A 22,497-nucleotide genomic window follows, 5' to 3' on the forward strand; every position below is an offset into this window, starting at 1 on the left:
ATTCAACCAGCAAAAAATATTTCCTTTGTGGGTGTGTTTTTCTCTCCCCGCCACCTTAATAGATTCTGTTCTTGAAATCTTTAGGTAGCCCTAAGCAGTTGTCAAATTACAAGAGGCATAGATTTTATGGAGCAAATTACATCTTAGACGGAAAAGGATCCTCCCTGCAGAAGGTGGTGAGCCTGGCATTCCTCATGAACCCAATAAAATTAACGAATGCCTAAGAGAGGGGATTAACAAGGCAAATGAGTCTGGTCTAACTATGCCACAGACACAGGGCTCAATAAATGCTGCCCGTTCTGTCTCAAAGGCAGACATGCCTTTTAAATGAAAGGGAGTTGGTTGCTGGATCAAGGCTGGAACAGAATCTCAGGGAGGTCCTTCCTCTTCTTGCCCCACAGTCATCAGACTTGGTGGCACCTCCTGAAGAGGGCATGGTGATCTTTGGACGTGTCAGCTGGTGCAGAGGAATGTGATGAACAAGTGTATAGCCCAAGTGTGTGGTCCCCTACACACACATGCACACAAACCCACACACCCAATATCAAAACAACCATCTCCTCCCACAAAGACATTGAAACTTTGTGCCAGTGTAACCATTTTTGAACGAGTTGCTCACAAGGAGATGTCTGGTCATGCAAGTACAGTGGTACCTCGGGTTAAGAACTTGATTCGTTCTGGAGGTCTGTTCTTAACCTGGAACTGTTCTTAACCTGAGGTACCACTTTAGCTAATGGGGCCTCCTGCCGCCGCCACCGCACGATTTCAGTTCTCATCCTGAAGCAAAGTTCTTAACCTGAGGTACTATTTCTGGGTTAGCGGAGCCTGTAACCTGAAGCGTCTGTAACCTGAAGCGCCTGTAACCCGAGGTACCACTGTATAGCTGTCTAGATCCAGATGCTTTTATTTCAGCCTCAAAGAATCCCCTTTCCTTCATTCTGTGGAACTGAGGGAACATAACAACACCAACCACATTTATATCCCGCCTTTTCTCCGAAGTGTCCAGGGAGGCATACATGACTCTCCCCCTGTCCCTTTTATCTGCATAACAAACCTGTGAGGTAGGTTAGCCTGAAAGAGAGTGGCTTATCCAGGGTTACCCCAGTCTACCCATTCATGGCTGAGTGGGGATTTGAACTCTGTCTCCGAGATCTTATTCCAGCAGTCTAACCACTACACTGGCTTTCACATCCTTTCGTTCCCCTCCATTCCCTTCTCAGGAAAATGTATGTCTACCCCTTGACCATACACAATAAGATGCATGAAAGCATTAAGCGGCAAGAGGTATTTTCATTTATTGCCATCATGGATGTTAGCACTTTGCAAGTTGGTTTCCATCTGCCATCTGTGTGCAACAGCACTTATTTCCACGCAAGCTGCTTGTCTCAGAAATACTGATGGTCAGTGGTGGTGGTGGAGGAGGAGGAGGAGGAGGAGGAGGAGGAAGAAGAAGAAGAAGAAGAAGAAGAGTTTGGATTTGATATCCCGCTTTTCACTACCCGAAGGAGTCTCAAAGCGGCTCACATTCTCCTTTCCCTTCCTCCCCCACAACAAACACTATGTGAGGTGAGTGGGGCTGAGAGACTTCAGAGAAGTGCAACTAGCCCAAGGTCACCCAGCAGCTGCATGTGGAGGAGCGGAGACGCGAACCCGGTTCCCCAGATTCCGAGTATACCACTCTTAACCACTACACCACACTGGCTCTCAGTGGCGCCACGGCACATGCGCCGTGACGCCATGGCGCGTCGGATGCACTGCGCATGCCCGGAATTTCTGGGAATGCGTAGTGGATCTGGCCAGCGCTGCTGCAAGCCAGCGAGCGAGTGGTGGGCCGTGGGGCTGCCCCGTCCGTAAAGAAACACGGACGGGGTGCCGGGCAGTTGGGGAGGGGCTGGGGAGTGTCACCCCCCTCCCCTGGAACTCGGGGCGGAGTACCCCCTATGCCCCGCCTTTGCTACGCCACTGCTGATGGTATTTCTCATTTATGTTAGCAAATGACTCACTTGCTGGGTTGTAGCTTAGCCCTGGTGCTTTCTTCAGCATGGCAGGTTGCTTGCCTAGTTTCATATTTACTCAAAGGTCCAGACCTTAACTAGCATTCCAGTCCTGAAAATTTAGCTGAGTGACCAAGAACTGCTAGAGGCTGGGCTATTCCAAATTTAAAAATATGATTATGAGGCATGAGAACTGCAGCACTTGCTGAGCGAGAGGCAGGAGAGCCACTGGCTTCAATTAGAATGCTTCTTACTGACAGATGCACAGCTGCTGGCATTTTGCCACACATGAAGAAATATGTTAAATCCAGGACGACAAATCAACATACTACAATGCGGGCAGTTTTTCATGCCTTGATGAGGAGAATGGAACTGCTATTGCGGGGACTCTCTCCACTAACTCTCCTGCAGGATCATCTGGTGTACAGACTACCTCAGAAGGTGGTGGACACTCCTTCAATGGAAGTTTTTAAGCAGAGGTTGGATGTCCATCTGTCATGGATGCTTTAGTTGAGATCCTGCATTGCAATGGGTTGGGTTAGACGACCCATACAATTCTATGGTTCTAGGATTCTGCTGTATGCATGGGTGGGTGTAAATGCAGCTGGTGCGATTCCTGTCAGCAGGATCTTGTGTAATGCCTCAAAATGGAGCAATGGGGGGACAGAGTTTGCCTGGGTCTATTGGATTATGAGCCGGCCCCACATGACAGCATTTCTGATGGTTTGTTGTTCTCCAGTTCTATGAATTGGTGCCTTTGTAGAAAACTGGATGATGCTAATGGTTCTCTTCATTTCTTGTTGCTTTCATTAATTGTGTCTCTGTACAACAACACCATCCCAGTAGAGTGGAACCTCTAGTAAAGGTAAAGGGAACCCTTGACCATTAGCTCCAGCAGTGTTGGACTCTGGGGTTGCGGCGCTCATCTTGCGTTACTGGCCGAGGGAGCCAGCGTACAGCTTCCAGGTCATGTGGCCAGCATGACTAAGCTGCTTCTGGCGAACCACAGCAGCACATGGAAACGCCATTTACCTTCCCACCGGAGTGGTACCTATTTATCTACTTGCACTTTGACGTGCTTTCAAACTGCTAGGTTGGCAGGAGCTGGGACCGAGCAACGGGAGCACACCCTGTCGCGGGGATTCGAACCACCAACCTTTTGATCAGTAAACCCTAGGCTCTGTGGTTTAACCCACAGTGACACCCATGTGGAACCTCTACTTACCACCATAATCCGTTCCGGCGGCCCATCCTTTAGGCGAAACAGGTCGCTGGTAGAAGCGTCGTTGTGCACATGTGCAGACGGCGGCAGCCGCTTCTGTGCATGCGCAAACGGCAGAAGCCGCTTCTGCGCTTACGTGAATCACAGCAAACCCGGTATTTACTTCCGGGTTTGCCACGGTCGCGACTTGGATCGGGCCCGAGTAGAGACGGTTGTAAGTAGAGGTTCTACTGTACAGTGGTACCTTGGTTTACAACCATAATCCGTTCCGGAGGTCTGGTTGTAAACCAAAACAGGTTCTAAACCAAAGGCGCGCTTTCGCCAATGGGACCTCCCCCCCCCCAAATGGGTTGTAATAAGAAAGAAAGAAAGAAAGAAAGAAAGAAAGAAAGAAAGAAAGAAAGAAAGAAAGAAAGAAGTAGGCATGAGAAGTAGGCATGAGAAGTAGGCATGAGAAGTAGTCTTGATTTACACCCCCCCAATGTAATCCTGATTATGTCAGAGGTGGGCAACCTTGGTGCATTATAACCATCAGCTGTAGTCCAGCAAGAACTGGAGGGTCTCTGGTTACCCACACCTGCTACATATCTTATAAAGGAATTTTACACCTTGTTTTTTGTGATTTTAGTTCTGAATTTTCAAAAGTTTGCAAAATGATACATACATTCCAAATATACACCCGTTTCACATTCGACTTCCCCTCCATGGTTTCCCCTGTAATTTCTAAATTTGTTGCATATTATAAATATTCTATCTTTTCCAAATTGCACTCCAATAAGTCTACAACTGCGTGAGGCAGTGGAGGATAGGGGTGCCTGGCGTCCATGGGGTCACGAAGAGTCGGACACGACTGAACGACTGAACAACAACAACAAGTCTACAACTGCGGTTCTTCATTCAAATCCTACCTGCATTTTTACATGTTTACAGTAATTCTTTAAATATTCAACAAAAGGTTTCCACTGCGCCCAGCAGAGCCGCGTGGCTCAGGCATGCTGCAGACCCCACGGTAAGTGCCGGCCCCCTCAGTGTGGTGCCCAGTGCCAGCCGCCTTTTGTTGCATTTGTTGACTGAGCTAAAAAGTTTCGTGAGCCCATTTATTTATATTGAAACTCATATTTTGGTCATTTTGTCACACGCACACCCTCAGTGATGACACCCACGCCCACCGCACCCCCCTTCCTCCGCCGCTGCATGGAAGATGGGGCGGGATGGTGGCATCTGCATGAGGCAAATTGCAAAGGGCCTTTCTGAAGCCATTTAGCTTGAACCTCATTTCCTTATGGAAAAACAGATTAATTCGATAACACAATGTCTTGCAAGCCAAGCGACTTCTCCCCGTTTCAGATTACTTCATTGGCATAAGGTTCTCTTTCTTTGATGTCTCCTTCTGTATGCATGTTGAAAAATGCATTTCATTTGCCATTTATGACTTCCAAGTCAACCAGTCCCGTGGATTAAACTGATTGTTGTCTTGAGGCCAAGCCCATCTTATTGAAGGTATATAAAGCTTAAACTTCCAGTGGACATGTGAAAAGGGTTTCCATTCTCTTCCCCTCTCTCTGGGACATCTGGTTGCAGCTCAGCTTTGCTTCAACAATCTCTGTCCCGCCTCTGAATAAGCCATCATGAGCCGGCAGTGCTTCAGTTCCCGGTCCCTTAATGGAAGACGCCCATCATCTGGCTCGGCCATCAGCAGTGGATTTAGGGGTGGCAACAGTCTGTCTTCCATCTGCTACACCGGAGCGGGCAGATGTGGTGGCTACAGCAATATCAGCCACTATAATATCGGCCGTAGCCGAAGACTTTCTGGCGGAAGCCTTGGTGGATATGGAGGAAGTTCTGGTGGATACAGTGCAGGCTTTAGGGACTTCAGTGGCTTGGGCTATGGCCCTGGGCCATTGGGCTATGGTTTTGGGCCCGTAGGTTATGGCGCTGGCATTGGCAGGCCTGGAGGCTTTAGTAGTCGAAGTGCAGGGGCCTATGGCACAGCTGGAGGAGTCAGCAGCTACGGTGGCGAAGGAGGTGGTAGCTACAGATATGGTGGCTTCAGCAGCCGAAGTTTTGGTGGTGTTTGTGGCAGAGGCTATAGGACAGTTGGCTTCGGCAGCCCGAGTCTGGGTGGTGGTGTGTATGGCAGCAGAAGCATTATTTGTGGCCGCCCTGTTTGTGGGGGTTTGGGCTATGAGCCCATTGGCCGCTTTGGTGACTCCAGGGGGATCCAGTCAGTCAGGGTCAATACGAACCTCTTGAGGCCCCTTTGCATACAGGTTGATCCGGAGATCTCTAGAGTGAAGGTGGAGGAGCGAGAGCAAATCAAATGCCTCAATGACCAGTTTGCCTGCTTCATTGATAAGGTGAGATTGTATCTGCTCTGTTGCATTCTGTTTGAGTTAGCCTCTTGCGAAGAGACAAAGAGTTTCTAATAGTTTATGGGACTGGGCTTAAGTGGGGAAATGCAAGGATGCGTAACCTTTTGGACTGTATATTCTTATCATGTTTAGTTTCCGAGTTACTCAAATTCTGATTACATTTCTCCTTGCCTTTTAAAAACATCTTTCATTTCTAGGCCTGTCAATCAATGAAATAAAACTGACTAATCAACTATGTTTATTTACTAATCAACTAATCAAAATGTTTATTTAAATTATTTAAATAGTTTTGCATATAACTAAAAAAATACAGGGCAAATATCTTTTTGGAGCATTAAAGGGCTGTGAGACAATGTCCACACTACAGTAACACACCAGAACCAAAATAGCCCTTATTAACAAGAGCGATTCTAATGCCTCCAGACTCATTAAAATTGGCCTGCATTGGTTATTTTATTTCTGTTTAAGATGTATATTGCGTATGGTGTTGGAATGGGTCACAACAAACAAGATAAAGAGATAAAACAGTGTTTAAAACAAAAATCCACCCAAAGTAATAGTCCTTTAATCTGGACATACTATCATAAAAGGGCTGCAAGAAAAAAAGCAAGCTTTTATTGGGTGCAAAAATACAAACAAAGCGGAAGCCAGACAGAGCTCAGAGGGGAGAATATTCCACAGGTGGGGTGATGGCATTCCTCCAGGCACTCAGACCCGAGTCATTTAGGGTTTTGCATGTTGTTGGTGACTAATAGGCATCTAGCGTGAATATTTAAGAACTGGTGTCATAAGATCCCTTGCAAATGTGCCTGATGATCATTTGGCTGCTGCATTTAGAACTAGTTATAATCTCCAGACCGTCTACATTGGTAGACCCATGTAGAATGCATTTCAGTATTCTAATTGTGAGATTACCAGGGCATGGCAGCAACATCTAATACCTCTCTAGCAAGCCTACACACTATTCGCATCCCTTCTATATCTTCTGCAGAAAAAAATTTTATCTGAGAAGTTCCTTTAAGAGCCTGCTCTGATTCAGACATGCCTAGTGGGTGATCAGCATAATCCGGCCTTTGAATGTAACTCGGCACAGGTCTTGTTGGCATCAGAGGATAATGTGGCCTAAGTTTTCCAGTATATCGATAGCCACCCCAGGGATCTGTGCTGATGTCACCATCTACAGTCCAGGCAGAAACCTCCCGCTTTGCTTTTTCATCCTTTGCTTTCTTGTGTAGCAACTTGTGAGTAGCCCAGCTTCCCTTAAAACATTCCTGCGAGCAGAAGTAGGAGCCCTGGATGCCCAGCTTGATGCAGGTGGGGCACTGCAGCTTGGCTTCGCTGCTGCAGCCCGACGTCTCGCACACCCGGGCCTCCACGGCCGCCATGCTGCTCGCTGGAGGAGCCGCCGCTGCCGCCACAAGAGCCGCCCAGCCAGGCGGCGGCAAACTGGGAAAGGGAGCTACCAGGGCATGGATAAAATGGACTAGAATCCTAGTGGGAAAACTCTGCAGAACCAAACTGTGCAGATTCCTAAAATCCTGACCAGCAGCCTCTTTGAGACTGCGTGAAAAGAGGCAAGTTGCAACACAGCACCCAGCAGTGGCCAGCACAACTCGTGGCCAGAACGAGCAAGATGGGAGCTTAGCTGTGAGTTGTGCCATGTTGCTGGATGCTCTGCATCCTCCAACTTCTTTCCTATTGTCTATGGTCTATGGACGTGGGTGGCGCTGTGGTCTAAACCACTGAGCCTCTTGGGCTTGCTGATCTGAAGGTCGGAGGTTCAAATCCCCATGACGGGGTGAGCTCCCGTTGCTCGGTCCCAGCTCCTGCCAACCTAGCGGTTCAAAAGCACACCAAAAAAGTGCAAGTAGATAAATAGGTACCACTGTGGCGGGAAGGTAAACGGCATTTCCGTGCGCTGCTCTGGTTTCGGTGTTCCGTTGTGCCAGGTGACCACATGACCCAGAAAAACTGTCTGCTGACAAACGCCGGCTCCCTCGGCCTGTAAAGCAAGATGAGCTCCGCAACCCCAGAGTCGTCTGCAACTGGACTTAACTGTCAGGGGTCCTTTACCTTCTTACCATGCAGGGCCTCCTTCTCCAGCTGCTTTAAAGCAAGAGACCCATGGACGCAAATAAATCCCTCTGGGTTTTCACATGCATTGAGCGTGTGGGTGCAGATGGCTGCCCCCTTTTCCTGGCTCCTTCCTTTGCAGCTATGGAGGTGATGGAAATGCATCTTTTCCAGCTGCCTTATAAAAACCCAATGGGGTCTCAAAATTTCAGTAGCACCCTGTGCATTGCCAAAATTCAGTGATCCCCACCTCTCACCTTCCATTCTACATGACAGCACTGCCTGCAGAGCTCCCAAGGCTCTGTGCCCAGTGCAACCAAACTGATCATGCTCTCCTAAATCTGCCTCGGACAAACCCCACCCAACCTAGTATTGTCTTTGCAAACAGACAACAGCTCTCAGACAGGGGAGACTCCCAGCCCTATTGGGAGGTGCAGGGGAAATGAACCTGCTTGGCGGGGGGGGGGGGGAATGCTGTACCACTGTCCTGTGGCCCTTCCCCAGTTCAATTTAAGCAGAAATGGACTGAACTATTTCAGACCCTTTGGAATTTAAACTTGAAGACCATCATTAGTGTGTGTGTGTGTGTGTGTGTGTGTGTGTGTGTAATATTAAAAAAATTATATTCCACTGTGTGTATTTTGATGTTTCTTTTGGATGGATTTGAACTGGGAACTGAATGTGAACCAAACTAGTTTCTTTAGTAAAGCGACAAATGTGAACTGGAATAGTTTGTTTGTTTGTTTGTTTGTTTAAAAATGGACTTTCCGAGCTCTGGTTCTGTGTGGCTTGCTCCCAGGCCAAGCCTTAACTTGATTAACAATTAAATTGATTATGACTGCACGCTTAGATAAAAGTCCCATTCAACATAGGAGGGCAAACTGTCGATTCTGAGTCAATAAAAATAGGATTTGCACTATAAGGCTCGCAGCTCTGTCTTATTTGCAAACCGTTCTTTTTTCCAATAGCAGACAGATTTAAACGCTATTGTTCTATAATTTATCACTGTATACTTAAAAGTATGAGCTTTCATGTGCATGCACACTTCTTCAGATACCTGAAGAAGTATCTGAAGAAGTATCAGGTATCTGAAGAAGTGTGCATGCACACGAAAGCTCATACCAAGAACAAACTTAGTTGGTCTCTAAGGTGCTACTGGGAGGAATTTTTTATTTTGTTTTGACCTCGTACCTAAGGGACCGCCTCTCCTGGTATGTCCCGTGTAGGACCTTAAGGTCCTCAAATAATAATCTTTTGGAGGTCCCGAGCAACAAAGATGCTAGGTTGGCCTCAACTAGGGCCAGGGCTTTCTCAGTATTGGCCCCGACTTGGTGGAACAGTCTATCACAAGAGACCAGGGCCCTGCGGGATTTGGCATCTTTCCGCAGGGCCTGCAAGACGGAGCTGTTCCACCTGGCCTTTGGGGTGGTTTCTGTTTGATATTTATGCTTCATTCTTTTATTGGTGGGTTATTTGAAAATGAGACTGCAGTTTTAATATTGAATTTTTAAATTTGTATTTTAATCTGTATTTTAAATTGATTGTTTTTATGTTTTTGCTGTGATTTTAATTAGTGTTAGCTGCCCTGAGCCCGGTTTTTGGCTGGGAAGGGCGGGGTATAAATAAAATTTTATCATTATTATTATTATTACTATGGCAGACCAACATGGCTACCTACCTGTTACTTAAAAGTAGTCATTTCTTCTCAGATAGCATTCCCTAAGCAACTAGCTGTGCTGCATAGTATATACCCATCATCCCAGAAACAGAGTGATGAGAACAGAACACTGGACTACAATGGGCCTTTGACTTGATCCAGCAGAGCTCTTCTTTATGTTCCTAGATAATTTTGGGTTCACTCTGTTTCTTCATTGTCAAATTAACTCTTCTTCTTGCTTTAGAAATGCATGAAATGCCATTGCCTGGTTCTGGCAAAACAACAACAACAACAACCCATTGGATTCAAGAACTGAGGAGGAGAATTTTCTCCACCTCATAGGAAGACCTAATAGGTTGCTGTGTTTAGTAGGCCATCACCATGGCTCCGTTTTAATTGCAGGTGAGGCACTTGGAGCAGCAAAACAAGCTTTTGGAAACCAAATGGAATTGCCTGCAGCAACAGGGGCCTGTTGAGAAGAAAACCATTGACCACCTGTTTGAGAACTACATCGCAGCCCTGAAGAGGCAGCTGGATCTTTTGCTGAATGAGCGGGAGCAGCTGCAATGTGAGCAGGCTAAATTCCAGGATGTGGTTGAAGAGTACAAATGCAGGTAAATCGGGTTCTACCTTTAGTTAGAGCACGTGTTGCGGTCGGGCCTGGCACCAAGACACCTTCCTGGTCAGTGGGGTGGGGCCGCTAGCTGGCCTTAGCTTCAATAGGGTCAGGAGGTGTTGCTGGGCAAAGATAAATGTTGCAACTTGTGATGGACAGCCCAGCATCCTTTATATTGCTCTGCACGCAGGGTGATCTTCCTCTTGGCTGCGTGCTTCGGATCACTCGCCCTTCCCTCCCTTCGTTTTCTTAGGATGCTGGTTGACCTTGCAACTGCCTGTCATGGGGTCGTCTGCTTTTGGGGCAGGGGCCCAGTAGGAATTTTTCCATTTGGCTGATTGGCTGTTGCCACCTGGTTTTCACCTACTGCAGTAGCAACTAGTCACAACTTGTAAGGTTGGCAGTTAGGCATTGGTTAATGTGTTGATTACTGGATAGGTGGTGCCCACCTCCAGAATCATGATGATAATGGTGTGCAGGGAATTCCGTTAAAGGAATCCAGGGGCTCTTTATGTTTTGTCCGAACCCCCGGTAGGGGATAGGGCCGTGGCCAGAGCCCCTGGGACCTCTGGGGAGAGGGAGAAGAAGAAGAAGAAGAGTTTGGATTTGATATCCCGCTTTTCACTACCCGAAGGAGTCTCAAAGCGGCTCACATTCTCCTTTCCCTTCCTCCCCCACAACAAACACTCTGTGAGGTGAGTGGGGCTGAGAGACTCCAGAGAAGTGTGACTAGCCCAAGGTCACCCAGCAGCTGCATGTGGAGGAGTGGAGACACGAACCCGGTTCACCAGATTACGAGTCTACCGCTCTTAACCACTACACCACACTGGCTCTCTTTGCCCCCAGCCTCCTTAACTCTCCCCAGTTGGCATTCTCCCGACGCTGACCCAAAGTCAGCTCTGTCCCGGCGGACAGCTAGTCTGAACCAATGCCTACGCAACCGCTCACAGAATTTGTATTTGAATAAAGTTGTGGCCCAAATTATTGCCAAAAACCCAAACAAAATTGATGTCTCAAGTGTGAATTCTTTGGGGGGGGATGGCTTGAGGACCTTGACGCGCAAACGGTGAGCTGTCTTTCCCCAAAAAGGTCTGGTTTAAGAAATGAGTAAGGGGCCTATTTCTCCTGGGATGCTGTGTCCTCTAACCATTTGTGATTGTTCTAAGACACAGCTATCGGCAGTTTGAGAAGAATAATGCTGGCCCACCTTATGGGGCTATTGTAAAGATTAGGGTGGTAGTGCGACTAAAAAAGTTGGGACACTTGAAATGTGCTTTATAAAACAAGTGTTAAGTGTGACCTTTATGTTATTTTCATCCTGAGTTCTACGAGGTAAATTCAGTGCAGTTCAATATGATGAAAATGCTCGCCTTTCTTTCACCCTCTGCTGCTCAGCCATTCTGAGTCCCAAGCCAGAATCTCCCCAATGCAAGTCCAGCCCTCTGCCCACACTCCGTCAGTGGCTCCCTGACTCTTTGCAATACAGATCATTCTCAAGAACCATTGTATCCCCTTCTGTTCTCCACTGCAAGGTACGAAGAAGAAATCAACCGGCGTATGGCTGCGGAAAACGAATTCGTGTTGCTGAAAAAGGTGAGTCAAATTGGTTTTCGAAGAATGGAAAAGGCAACTAATTAAAATGTTCAAAGAGTTGGAGGCATGGTCATTACACTTTGCCCTGATTCAGAAGCTCCCCCCAAAGCATCTTCTAAGCACAGTGCTGGAAAAAATATCTATCTTTTCATCCATCATACTCTCTTACTATAATAGGCCTTTGTTTGTTTGTACATTGTCTATATTATAGCAGAAGTAGGGAACAGATGGCCCTCCAGATGTTGATAGACTCAGCCCCACCCTCGGCTCCAACCAGCATAAGCAATGATCAAGGATGGTGGGATTTGTAGTCTGGCAACATCTAGAAGGTTGTGTGTATCCTACACACTTAAAAAAAAAACATTATGGAATATAGAAAATGAAAGGAAAAAGCAAGTCTCATAGTTATTCAAAAAATTCTTTATTGGGAAATCAAAGAAGTTATAAAACAATATTAAGAGGGAAAAGACACAAATGGAATATGAATATATTATTTAGTTCTGTTATATTTATAACAAAGTTGTTGTTTTTCTGGACAATGTAAGTTAATGTTTTATTAATAATATAAGATAAATTTGAAGGAGTGTCTTTACAATATGGGAACAGATTGAAAATATGTGACAGATGATAATTATAATAAAGAAGCATATATCCGTGGATACAGGTGGCAAAGGAAAACAGAAGAAGAACAGGGGGAAGCAGAAGGGGGGAAGTGGGTTTTTTTTTCTTTTTTTCTTTTTCTTTTTCTTTTTCTTTTATAACAAACTGTACAAGTTCTCTACAGGATATTAGCATAAGAGTATTTTTTATGTGTGTGAGATATAATTTTTGTATATATATGTAATTCTGAAATGCTGTACAAATTTTGTTTAAAGAAGAATTACGAGAAAATTTAATAAAAATCATGTGCAAAAAAACACAAAAAAACATTTTTTTAAAGAAAGGCCCGATAAAATCATAGTATACATATGTATGCAATGCTACAGTGATTTTTTTTTATTATCTAAGAGTCAAAAGCACGTCAAGTGCAAGTAGATAAATAGGTACCGCTCTGGCGGGAAGGTAAATGGCATTTCCGTGTGCTGCTCTGGTTCGCCAGAAGTGGCTTAGTCATGCTGGCCACATGACCCGGAAGCTGTCTGCAGACAAACGCTGGCTCCCTTGGCCTATAGAGCAAGATGAGCGCCGCAACCCCAGAGTCATCCACGACTGGACCTAATGGTCAGGGGTACCTTTACCTTTTTTAGAATCAAGCAAATATCAATGGATGTCAGGTTACAGACAGTAAAACTGTGGGGTTCACTCTGTGGCAGCTACAGTGGATTGCCGGGAGTGACATGGTGCAATTCTAAGCATCTCTACTCAGAAGAAAGTCCCGTTGAGTGCAATGAGACTTACTCCCAGCAGTGAGAGCCACTTCAAATGTGTGAAAATATACCAATACTGTATGGGAAGCACAGTCCCATAAGTATATATTGTTTGGAAAAGTTCTGGGAAGCTGAACATTGACAGAAAGGTGCCCTTTCTCTGACTGTGCCACTACTCTCTCCCAACTCCACTCGAGACAAGTACCGGTAGATAACACAAGAATGGTTGATTTAATTATCTGCCATATTAAAGCTCAGGTCTTTCTTGACTGAAAGTACAGAGACCTCCTCTCCTCTCCTCTCCTCTCTTAAGCAAGCCTTGTTGTCACTGAATTACAAGAGAAGTATTTATTGTGTCTTGTCTTTCAGGATGTGGATTGTGCTTACACTGGCAAAGTGGAGCTGGAGGTGAAAGTGGAAGCTCTAAGACAGGAGCTGGAGTTCCTCAGATGTGTCCATGACGCAGTAAGTATTTCTCATGATTTATTTTGGATCTCTGTTTTCTTAACTTAAATTCAATTTTTCACACTTCTGCGGCAATTTGCGATTTTCTTTTTAATAAGAAAAACAAATCCTCGTGAAATTTCACCTGCAGTTTAGTATGAATATCTCCTAATAAACACATTTTATATGAGGTTTTCACCAATGTACAGGTTTTTTTTCAAGCAATGTCCCCTAAAATAAAGCAATTTTGCATGCTATTTCCCCCAGTATATGAATCCTTGTGAACATTGGTTGGAGAACTGCTTTGCAAAATTTGATAGATCCACCTTTAAATGTGAGCTGAATCAAACTAATTCCCCATGCCAATTTCCAAGGCAACCGGAAGACAACTTTAGATAGTTCATCCATCTCTACAGCTAATGAAGTAGTGTCTTCTATTATTATTGGATACAGCAGCAAGCTTTAAAAATACAAACTAATCATGATCCACATTAAATTTATTACCTGCCCTTCACCATCAGGTCCCTGGGTGGGTTACAACACTTTAAAAGTCAGAACTAAAACCATTTAAAATGTTCTAGTTACATTTACAGCAGTCACGAAATTAGAAGACGCCTGCTTCTTGGGAGAAAAGCAATGACAAACCTAGATAGCATCTTAAAAAGCAAAGACATCACCTTGCCGACAAAGGTCCGTATAGTTAAAGCTATGGTTTTCCCAGTAGTAATGTACGGAAGTGAGAACTAGATCATAAAGAAGGCTGATCACCGAAGAATTGATGCTTTTGAATTCTGGTGCTGGAGGAGACTCTTGAGAGTCCCATGGACTGCAAGAAGATCAAACCTATCCATTCTCAAAGAAATCAGCCCTGAGTGCTCACTAGAAGGACAGATCCTGAAGTTGAGGCTCCAGTACTTTGGCCACCTCATGAGAAGAGAAGACTCCCTGGAAAAGACCCTGATGTTGGGAAAGATGGAGGGCACAAGGAGAAGGGGACGACTGAGGATGAGATGATTGGACAGTGTTCTCGAAGCTACTAACATGAGTTTGGCCAAACTGCGAGAGGCAGTGAAGGATAGGCGTGCCTGGCGTGCTCTGGTCCATGGGATCATGAAGAGTCGGACACGACTGAATGACTGAACAACAACAACAACAACAGCTGTGTTGGTCTGCCGTAGTCGAAACAAAATAAAAAATATCCTTCCAGTAGCACCTTAGAGACCAACTAAGTTTGTTATTGGTATGAGCTTTCGTGTGCATGAAGTGTGCATGCACACGAAAGCTCATACCAATAACAAACTTAGTTGGTCTCTAAGGTGCTACTGGAAGGATTTTTGTTTGTTTGTTTGTTTCATTTAAAATGTGTTACAGTCACAAGAATAGAGTGGCCACATGGAACAGCCCAAAATGTCTCCCTCCAGTATGGACAAAGTAATGACTTTCCTCCTGCTAAAAAAAATAATAACAATCAATTATATGTTTTGTTTTCAGGAAATTGAAAGCTTACAGACAACAACAGCTGACACCAATGTTATCGTGTCTATGGACAACAACCGAGAGTTGGACATGGAGGGGATCATTAACTCTGTGAGGTGTCAGTATGAGGAGATTGTACAGAGGAGCAAGGACGAGGTCAACGCTCTTTATGAAACCAAGGTAAACATGATATAGGCCTGTCTGCAACACAGAGATGCAAATGCCATTGATTGTTACCACTGCTTTAGATAACTGAATCCACAGAGGCCAAAATAAAGGCATAATTTCTCTCTGGTTTCAGTTCAAAGATCTGCAGTCCACCTGGGGGCATCACTGTGACGCTTTGGCTAAGGGCCGCCATGAAATCCAGGAGCTGACTCACCTTATCCAGCGACTTAAGGCTGATATGGAAAATGCCAAGAAACAGGTGAGAGAGGTGAAATCGAACAGCAGAAGATTAAGCAGCAGAAATAATTTTCCTGGTCTTGATGTACACCAGGGATAGTCAATGAGGAGCCTTCCATGTGCTTTTTTTTGTCAATGGGAGATGTACTCCATCAGGGATGGTAGGGGCCAACAGCATCTGGAGGGCACCTTGTTGGCCACCCCCAGATCCACACTGTCCTTTGTGTTCACCCTTCAGAACTGGAAGAAACATTTTATATCTATTCAAAAATGGGAGGCGAAGGAAGGAAATTTCCCAGTCCTGCTGTAATAAAAGTTAATTAAGAACTCTGGCCGGAAGTTTCAACCAAAAAGATGTGTTTACTCATGAGTAAATACAAATGTAGTATCAATCCTGTTAAGAAACGCATAGAAAACACAGGAAACTTTCTCTAAGACGCTACATCATCTCAAGAATCAAAGAAATAGAAACCATATATATTTTATACACTTCTCTCAAAAAAAAAAAAAAAACCAAGCTGAGGAAGGCGTCTACACCGAAACGGGGCCCTGTCCTGGTCTCCAGTTGTCTCATTATACATCTTACACACATCGTAGAAGCCTTTACATCAACTTCTAAAATACTTTCAAGGGATTTTTCAATGTGAAACTATTTCTTCATTTAAAACTGTAATTTTTTTTAACAGGATTTTTTAAAACAGGATTGATACTACATTTGTATTTACTCACAATCTTTTTGGTTGAAACTTCCGGCCAGATTTCTTAATTATATTTATTTCAGTGTAATAAAAGTTAAGGCATTAATGCTGTCTTAGCTTGCTAGATTCAGTGGTTTATTACCTGAAACCTCATTGATCATTTAAAAAACCCACCTGCTCATACATAATTTCCATTCCTGTTTGTACCAGCTGCCTTCCTTTCTGATACGCCCCTCCAAGAAGTCATCTGATTTCCCTACATTTCCTCTTTCCTGCCCCAGCTGTTCCTTTCACACCATAGAGTTTAAAGACCCCTCTGGCCGCTGCTCATTTCTTAATTTCTAATGATCAGAGAGCCTGGACTAAACTGAATCAGAAGAATCACATACGGCTCCAGAATCTGGGGCTGCATGCATACCATACTCTTAAAGCACAATCTGCTGGCCTTCCCCAATAATCCTGAGACCTGCAGATTACCCCCCAGAGAACTATAATTCTTAGCACCCTTAAGAAACTACATTTCTCAGGATTCTTGGGTGTTTGTGTGGTTTGAATGTGCTTCAAAAGTATGGAATGCATGTAGTCTGTGACTATCCACTTAGACTGGGCTAGGAGGCAGAGGAGGTGCAGATCTTTCTTCTACTCATTGAATGTTATTACACTGAGGATGACCTTTCAAGCCCTAAACGGCCTCGGCCCAGTATACCTGAAGGAGCATCTCCACCCCCATCATTCTGCCCAGACACTGAGGTCCAGCTCCGAGGGCCTTCTGGCGGTTCCCTCACTGCGAGAAGCCAAATTACAGGGAACCAGACAGAGGCCATCTCTCCCTGTGGAATATCCACCCATCCTCGTCGCCAGTGAAAGATACTCGGAGTCAAGTGTGAATTTCATGCTCTTTATTCAGCTCATAGTAGTGAGGAATGCAGTTCCCCCAAAACGTTTGCTTTATATACACTATTTACACAATGGGCCCCACGTGATTGGCTAATTCCGGGATACTCCTGTATGCCAATCGGGTTGCGGATTCACTTCCACCTGGAGCTGGATTGGGTGGCTCCTGCGGACCAATCAGACTGCTGCAATCTCGATCCTATTGTTCTAGGACCAATCTGACTGCTGCAATCTCGATCCTATTGTTCTAAGACCAATCAGGCTGCTGCATTTTGGATCCTATTCAACTCAGTACATAACACCCCTCCCATCAGATGTCAAAGAAATAAACAACTACCCGATGTTTGGAAGACATTTGAAGGCAGCCCTGTTTAGGGAAGTTTTTAATGACCGAAGTTTTAATGTATTTTTAATCTTTTGTTGGAAGCTGCCCAGAGTGGCTGGGGAAACCCAGCCAGATGGGTGGGGTATAAATAATAAATTATTGTAATTATTATTCATGGACCAATTCTTTTCTCTCTTTATCTGTGCCTTTTGTAGATCGATGTATTACAGACAGCTATCGCTGACAATGAGCAGCGTGGCGACTGTGCCCTGAAGGATGCCAAGGCAAAACTTGCGGAGGTGGAGAATGCCCTGCAGTGCTCTAAGGATGAACTTGCCCGCATGCTAAGGGATTACCAGGAATTGCTGAATGTCAAGATATCTTTGGACATTGAGATTGCTATGTACAGGTCACTTCTGGAAGGAGAAGAGAGCAGGTGGGTTGGGGGGGGGGAAATAGCACCCATGCAATACTCATACCGTATTTTTTGCTCCATAAGACGCACTTTTTTCCTCCTAAAAAGTAAGGGGAAATACCATGTGCGTCTTATGGAGCGAATGGTGGTCCCTGGAGCTGAATTGCCCAGGGGCCAAAAGCAGATTGTGCTTTTTATTTTACAAAGAGAAAAGGGAGTGTTGAAAGGACCCGCTCAGCAGCTGATCAGCAGGAGATCGGGAGAGAGATAAGAGTCCCCTGCTCGCTTTCAGCCCCGCCCTCCTTTGTTGAATGTGCTGCAGAGGGAGGTTGTTTGTTTCCCCAGCGACATGTGACTGGCTGATTAGATTATCTGTCTGAAAACAGTAGAAATGGCTCCCTTTCCTTAAGATTTTTCAGAAATGTGAGTTAAACCCCATAAAAATGGGGCTTTTCCTCTTTGCTTTTCCCCCTTTGCAAAAGGAGCTTTGCTTTTCCCCCTTTGCAAAAAAAGCTGCAAAACCTTTAGCTGATCCTCAAAACAAAAACAAAAGCAAAAAAAAAAAAAAAAAACCCTAGGGCTTTTCCCTTTGCTAAAAAGCTGCAAAACCTTTAGCTGATTCTCAAAAAAGACCTTTTGCCTTTGCAAAAACAGCAGCAAAACCTTTAGCTGATCCTCCAAAAAAAACCCCCCCAAAACCCCAGGGCTTTTCCCTTTGCAAAAGAAGCTGCAAAATGTTTAGCTGATCCTCAAAAACAAAACAAAAAACAAAACAAAACAGGGCTTTTAGAGGAGGAAAACCAGAAAAATAATTTTTTTCTTGTTTCCTCCTCTAAAAATGAGGTGCGCCCTATGGTTCGGAGCGTCCTATGGAGCGAAAAATACGGTACATCCTTGCTGGAACGTTGCTTATATTGCTCTCTGGAACGTAAATATAGAGATTTTTGATGAACAACCTAAAATCAACAATAACATTGCGTTGATAAAACGAATGCAGAATAAATGAATAGATCAGATTAGTACATCATAGAAGGAACACCCCTCAGGGAGCGCTTGGGTTGAGATGCTCAATTAATCACCTGAAATCCAGGAAGAAATCCTGTTATCAAGTTATCTCAATAATGTGTGGTTGATTCTTGACTGTTACTAAGCTTTGAAACATGGCCAAATAGTATATGAAATGATTGAACCTAGCAAGCTTACACAAAAATCTTGCCTTTCAGTTCTTCAGTATTCCTCAAAGTCACAATTCAAAAGTGAGATTAGGAAATATTAACGAGAATTTGAAAATAATTTGAATTCTGAAATATTGGGGGGGGGGAATTAACATTTTGACTACTGCTGCTACTTCTGCTGCTATTATTAAATCCCCGATTACTACATAATTGTGGCACTCTTGGAATATCAACATTTTCTTCTCTTTTCTCTACAGAATAAGTAGTTCTACTCCGGTTAACATAGGTAAGTAACTTTAAAGCTATATATTATTGCATTGGGACGCGGGTGGCACTGTGGTCTAAGCTACAGAGGCTAGGGCTTGCCGATCAGAAGGTCGGCGGTTTGAATCCCCACGACGAGGTGAGCTCCCATTGTTCGGTCCCAGCTCCTGCCCACCTAGCAGTTTGAAAGCACGTCAAAGTGCAAGTAGATAAATAGGTATCGCTCCGGCGGGAAGGTAAACGGTGTTTCCGTGCACTGCTCTGGTTCACCAGAAGTGGCTTAGTCATGCTGGCCGCATGACCAGGAAGCTGTCTGTGGACAAACACCAGCTCCCTCGGACTATAGAGCGAGATGAGCGCGCAACCCCAGAGTTGTCCACGACTGGACCTAACGGTCAGGGGTCCCTTTACCTTTACCTTTATCATTGCATTGAAAAATGCTATTCATTTCACTGAGAGGCCTTATATGTGTGTGTGTGAGTAACTTGTTTCTTTCCCCCTACTCTTGTAGCTGTGTTGGGTTGCTCCAACCTCTCTCCAGGTGGTGGAGCTGCATACGGTGGTACCTTGGGAGGAGGAGGATTTGGAAGGAGACGTGTCTACGGGCTTGGATCAGAAGGACAAAGTGCCAGCGGCGGTGGAGGATTCAGCTCCCGAAGTGGAAGGCTGAACTACAGAACGGGATATAGCTCTAGGAGCGGAGGGTACCTTTCGAGATGCACAATGAGCTCTGGATTTGGGCAATGCAATAGCAGTAGTGTGGCTCCCTGTGGACCTAGGGATTGTGGCTTAGGATCCACAGGCAGTGGAGGCTTTAGTTCTGGGAGCAGAGGATTCAGTTCCAGAAGCGGGGGTTGCAGCTCAAGTGGACCATGCATTTCCTCAGCTGGTGGAGGCTACACCACTGGTGGAGGCTACACCACTGGGGGCACAGGAGAGGCCTACACCTCTGAGTGTTCAAGCGGTGGCATCACTTCTTCCTCTAATGCCGGATGCAGCAGCGGAGACGCGAGGCGCAACTCTGGAAGTGGGTGTCGAACAGGGTATGGAGGAAGCTGCTCAATCATCAGATAAAGTTCAGGCCCAGAATATTGTTTGGGGGCAGTGGGGGGATGTTTCTGTCTGCTCAGGAAAGCAATATACCATTACCCATCACTGCAATTTGTGTAAAAAAACCTACAAATGAGGGAGATCTTGGCATTAGGGAATTCCCTTTCTTTGGCCTTTTAACTCCCCCGCTCCCAAAGTCATAATATATGTTGGTCCAGAACAGCTTGATTCTCAACTTCACAATAGAAATGATGGATTTTTTTGCCACATGGTGGGTTTTGCCATAGGGGTGAGAAGGGCAAACTCACTGAGGAAACCCCCACCATTTCAGTCATTGCATTGTATCCAACTAAGTTATACTCAGAGTAGACCCATTTAAATTAATGGACCTAAGTTAGTCATGTGTCCACTAGCTTCAGTGATTCTCCTCTGAGAAGGGCTAACTTTGGTTACAACCCATAATTATTGACAACCTCTTGCCTCATGATATGGTGCCATCCTTTCTGCACCTAGTAATGTTGGCTGTTTGCTGGGCAACTTAAACAATTCAACAATATTCCCAATGAAGCCCAGAATCCCAAGGAAGACACTTTGGGTGGATTTCAGCATCATGCTATGGTGAATGTCCCACCAGCACAAGCATTGCAACTTGCCAGGTGGGATGGCCCTCTCTCTTTGCCCCTTGTGTGTTGTTCTGGAGATTCTCCCAAAGCCCTCCAAGCCAATTTCAGAGGCGCCAAGGGGCATGAGGGGGGAGAAGAAGGTGGAAAGCCCCTTTGCACGAGGGGTGGCCCTCACACAGGGCTTGTGCTGATGGGACTCATTAGGTGAATCCCACTCTATGTCCAGGGCTTTGTAGGAAATTAAAATGGCTGATCTTCAGGCTCAGCTGCGTAGTATTAGCAGGGCTTCCTACTTGGGTGCTGGAACCCCAGCAGCTATATGAGGACGCTGTGGGTTGTATTCAACCAACCCTTACTCAGGTAGATCCATCAAAATCAGTGGCCAAGACTAATTGGGGCCCCATCTGCACTATGCATTTAAAGCAGTATCATGCCACTTAAAAAGTCATTACTCCTCCAAAGAATTCTGGGAACTGTAGTTTGTTGAGGGTGCTTGTTGGGAGACCCCATTCCTCTCACAGAGTGACAGCCCCCAGAGGTCCCTGGTTAGAGAGACTGATGGATAAATCACTCTGGGAACTGTAGCTTTGTGAAGGGAATAGGGCTCATCTAGCAACTCTTGGCACCTGTGACAAAATACTGTTCCCTCGATTTTTCTAGAGAAGCCAAAACTGTTTAAAGTGGTATGATACTGCTTTAAATGTATGACACATGTCTTATGTGCATTTGTTTTATGGGTCTGCCTTGAGTAAGAGTTGCTTGAACACAACCCTGTGTTTCTAATGCTAGCCTTTGTGAACAGGTTCAGAAACTTATTCTAACAACTTTTGGAGGTAGTTTAATTGACCTGTGAGATGGTGGAGGTTGATTCCTCCGATTATAGTATCTATTACTCAATGGATCAGAGAAAACCATTTTAGGTCCATTACATTAGATGAGGGGTAGGGAACCTCTGGCCATCCAGATGTTCTTGAATTATGCTGACTGGGGTTGGTGGGAGTTGGAAGCCAACAGCATCTGGAGGACCACATGTTCCTCAGCCCTGCATCCCACGCAACATCTGTGTCTCTGTGTTTCTTTGATCATATGTGCACTATGCTTGCATCAAAGTTATATTTGTTTAATTATGAAGTCTCAGAAAAAGGCCTGGGGATTATTGTGTGGTGAAGATGCAGTCTGTTCCTAGCTCAGATAACTACTGTTTCCAATTATTCATGGGGAGGCAAAATTCTGTTATACAGGTGAAACTCGAAAAATTAGAATATCGTGGAAAAGTCCATTTATGTAAGCAATTGTTTTCATTAGCTACTGGAGTTTAATATATGAGATAGACTCATGACATGCAAAGCGAGATATGCCAAGAGAGCCAGTATGGTGTAGTGGTTAAGAGTGGTAGACTCGTAATCTGGTGAACCGGGTTCGTGTCTCCGCTCCTCCACATGCAGCTGCTGGGTGACCTTGGGCTAGTCACACTTCTTTGAAGTCTCTCAGCCCCACTCACCTCACAGAGTGTTTGCTGTGGGGAAGGAAGGGAAAGGAGAATGTTAGCCACTTTGAGACTCCTTCTGGTAGTGATAAAGCAGGATATCAAATCCAAACTCTTCCCCCTCCTCCTCCTCCTCCTCCTCCTTCTTCTTCTTCTTGCCTTTGTTTGTTATAATTGTGATGATTATGGCATGTAGCTGATGAAAACCCCAAAGTTGAAATTGTTATTTTGGGGTTCTCATCACCTGTACGCCATAATCATCACAATTAAAACAAATAAAGGCTTGACATATCTCGCTTTGCATGTCATGAGTCTATCTCACATGAGTCTATCTCACATGCTTTTAAG

General features: G+C 45.1%; 1 protein-coding gene across 1 annotated transcript; it reads left to right on the top strand.

The window, feature by feature from the left end:
* Positions 1 to 4,800: 4,800 nt before the first annotated feature.
* On the top strand, positions 4,801 to 20,064 carry LOC117043010 (keratin, type II cytoskeletal 7-like). Its single transcript, XM_033142634.1, has 9 exons — positions 4,801 to 5,573; positions 9,721 to 9,932; positions 11,467 to 11,527; positions 13,264 to 13,359; positions 14,830 to 14,994; positions 15,116 to 15,241; positions 17,352 to 17,572; positions 18,984 to 19,012; positions 19,502 to 20,064. The coding sequence occupies exons 1-9, from the start codon at positions 4,845 to 4,847 to the stop codon at positions 20,062 to 20,064; spliced, it is 2,202 nt and encodes a 733-aa protein (XP_032998525.1). The 5' UTR covers positions 4,801 to 4,844.
* The last annotated feature ends 2,433 nt before the right edge of the window (positions 20,065 to 22,497 follow it).

Source organism: Lacerta agilis, chromosome 2 (assembly GCF_009819535.1).
Source record: "Lacerta agilis isolate rLacAgi1 chromosome 2, rLacAgi1.pri, whole genome shotgun sequence".
Lineage (NCBI taxonomy): Eukaryota > Metazoa > Chordata > Lepidosauria > Squamata > Lacertidae > Lacerta > Lacerta agilis.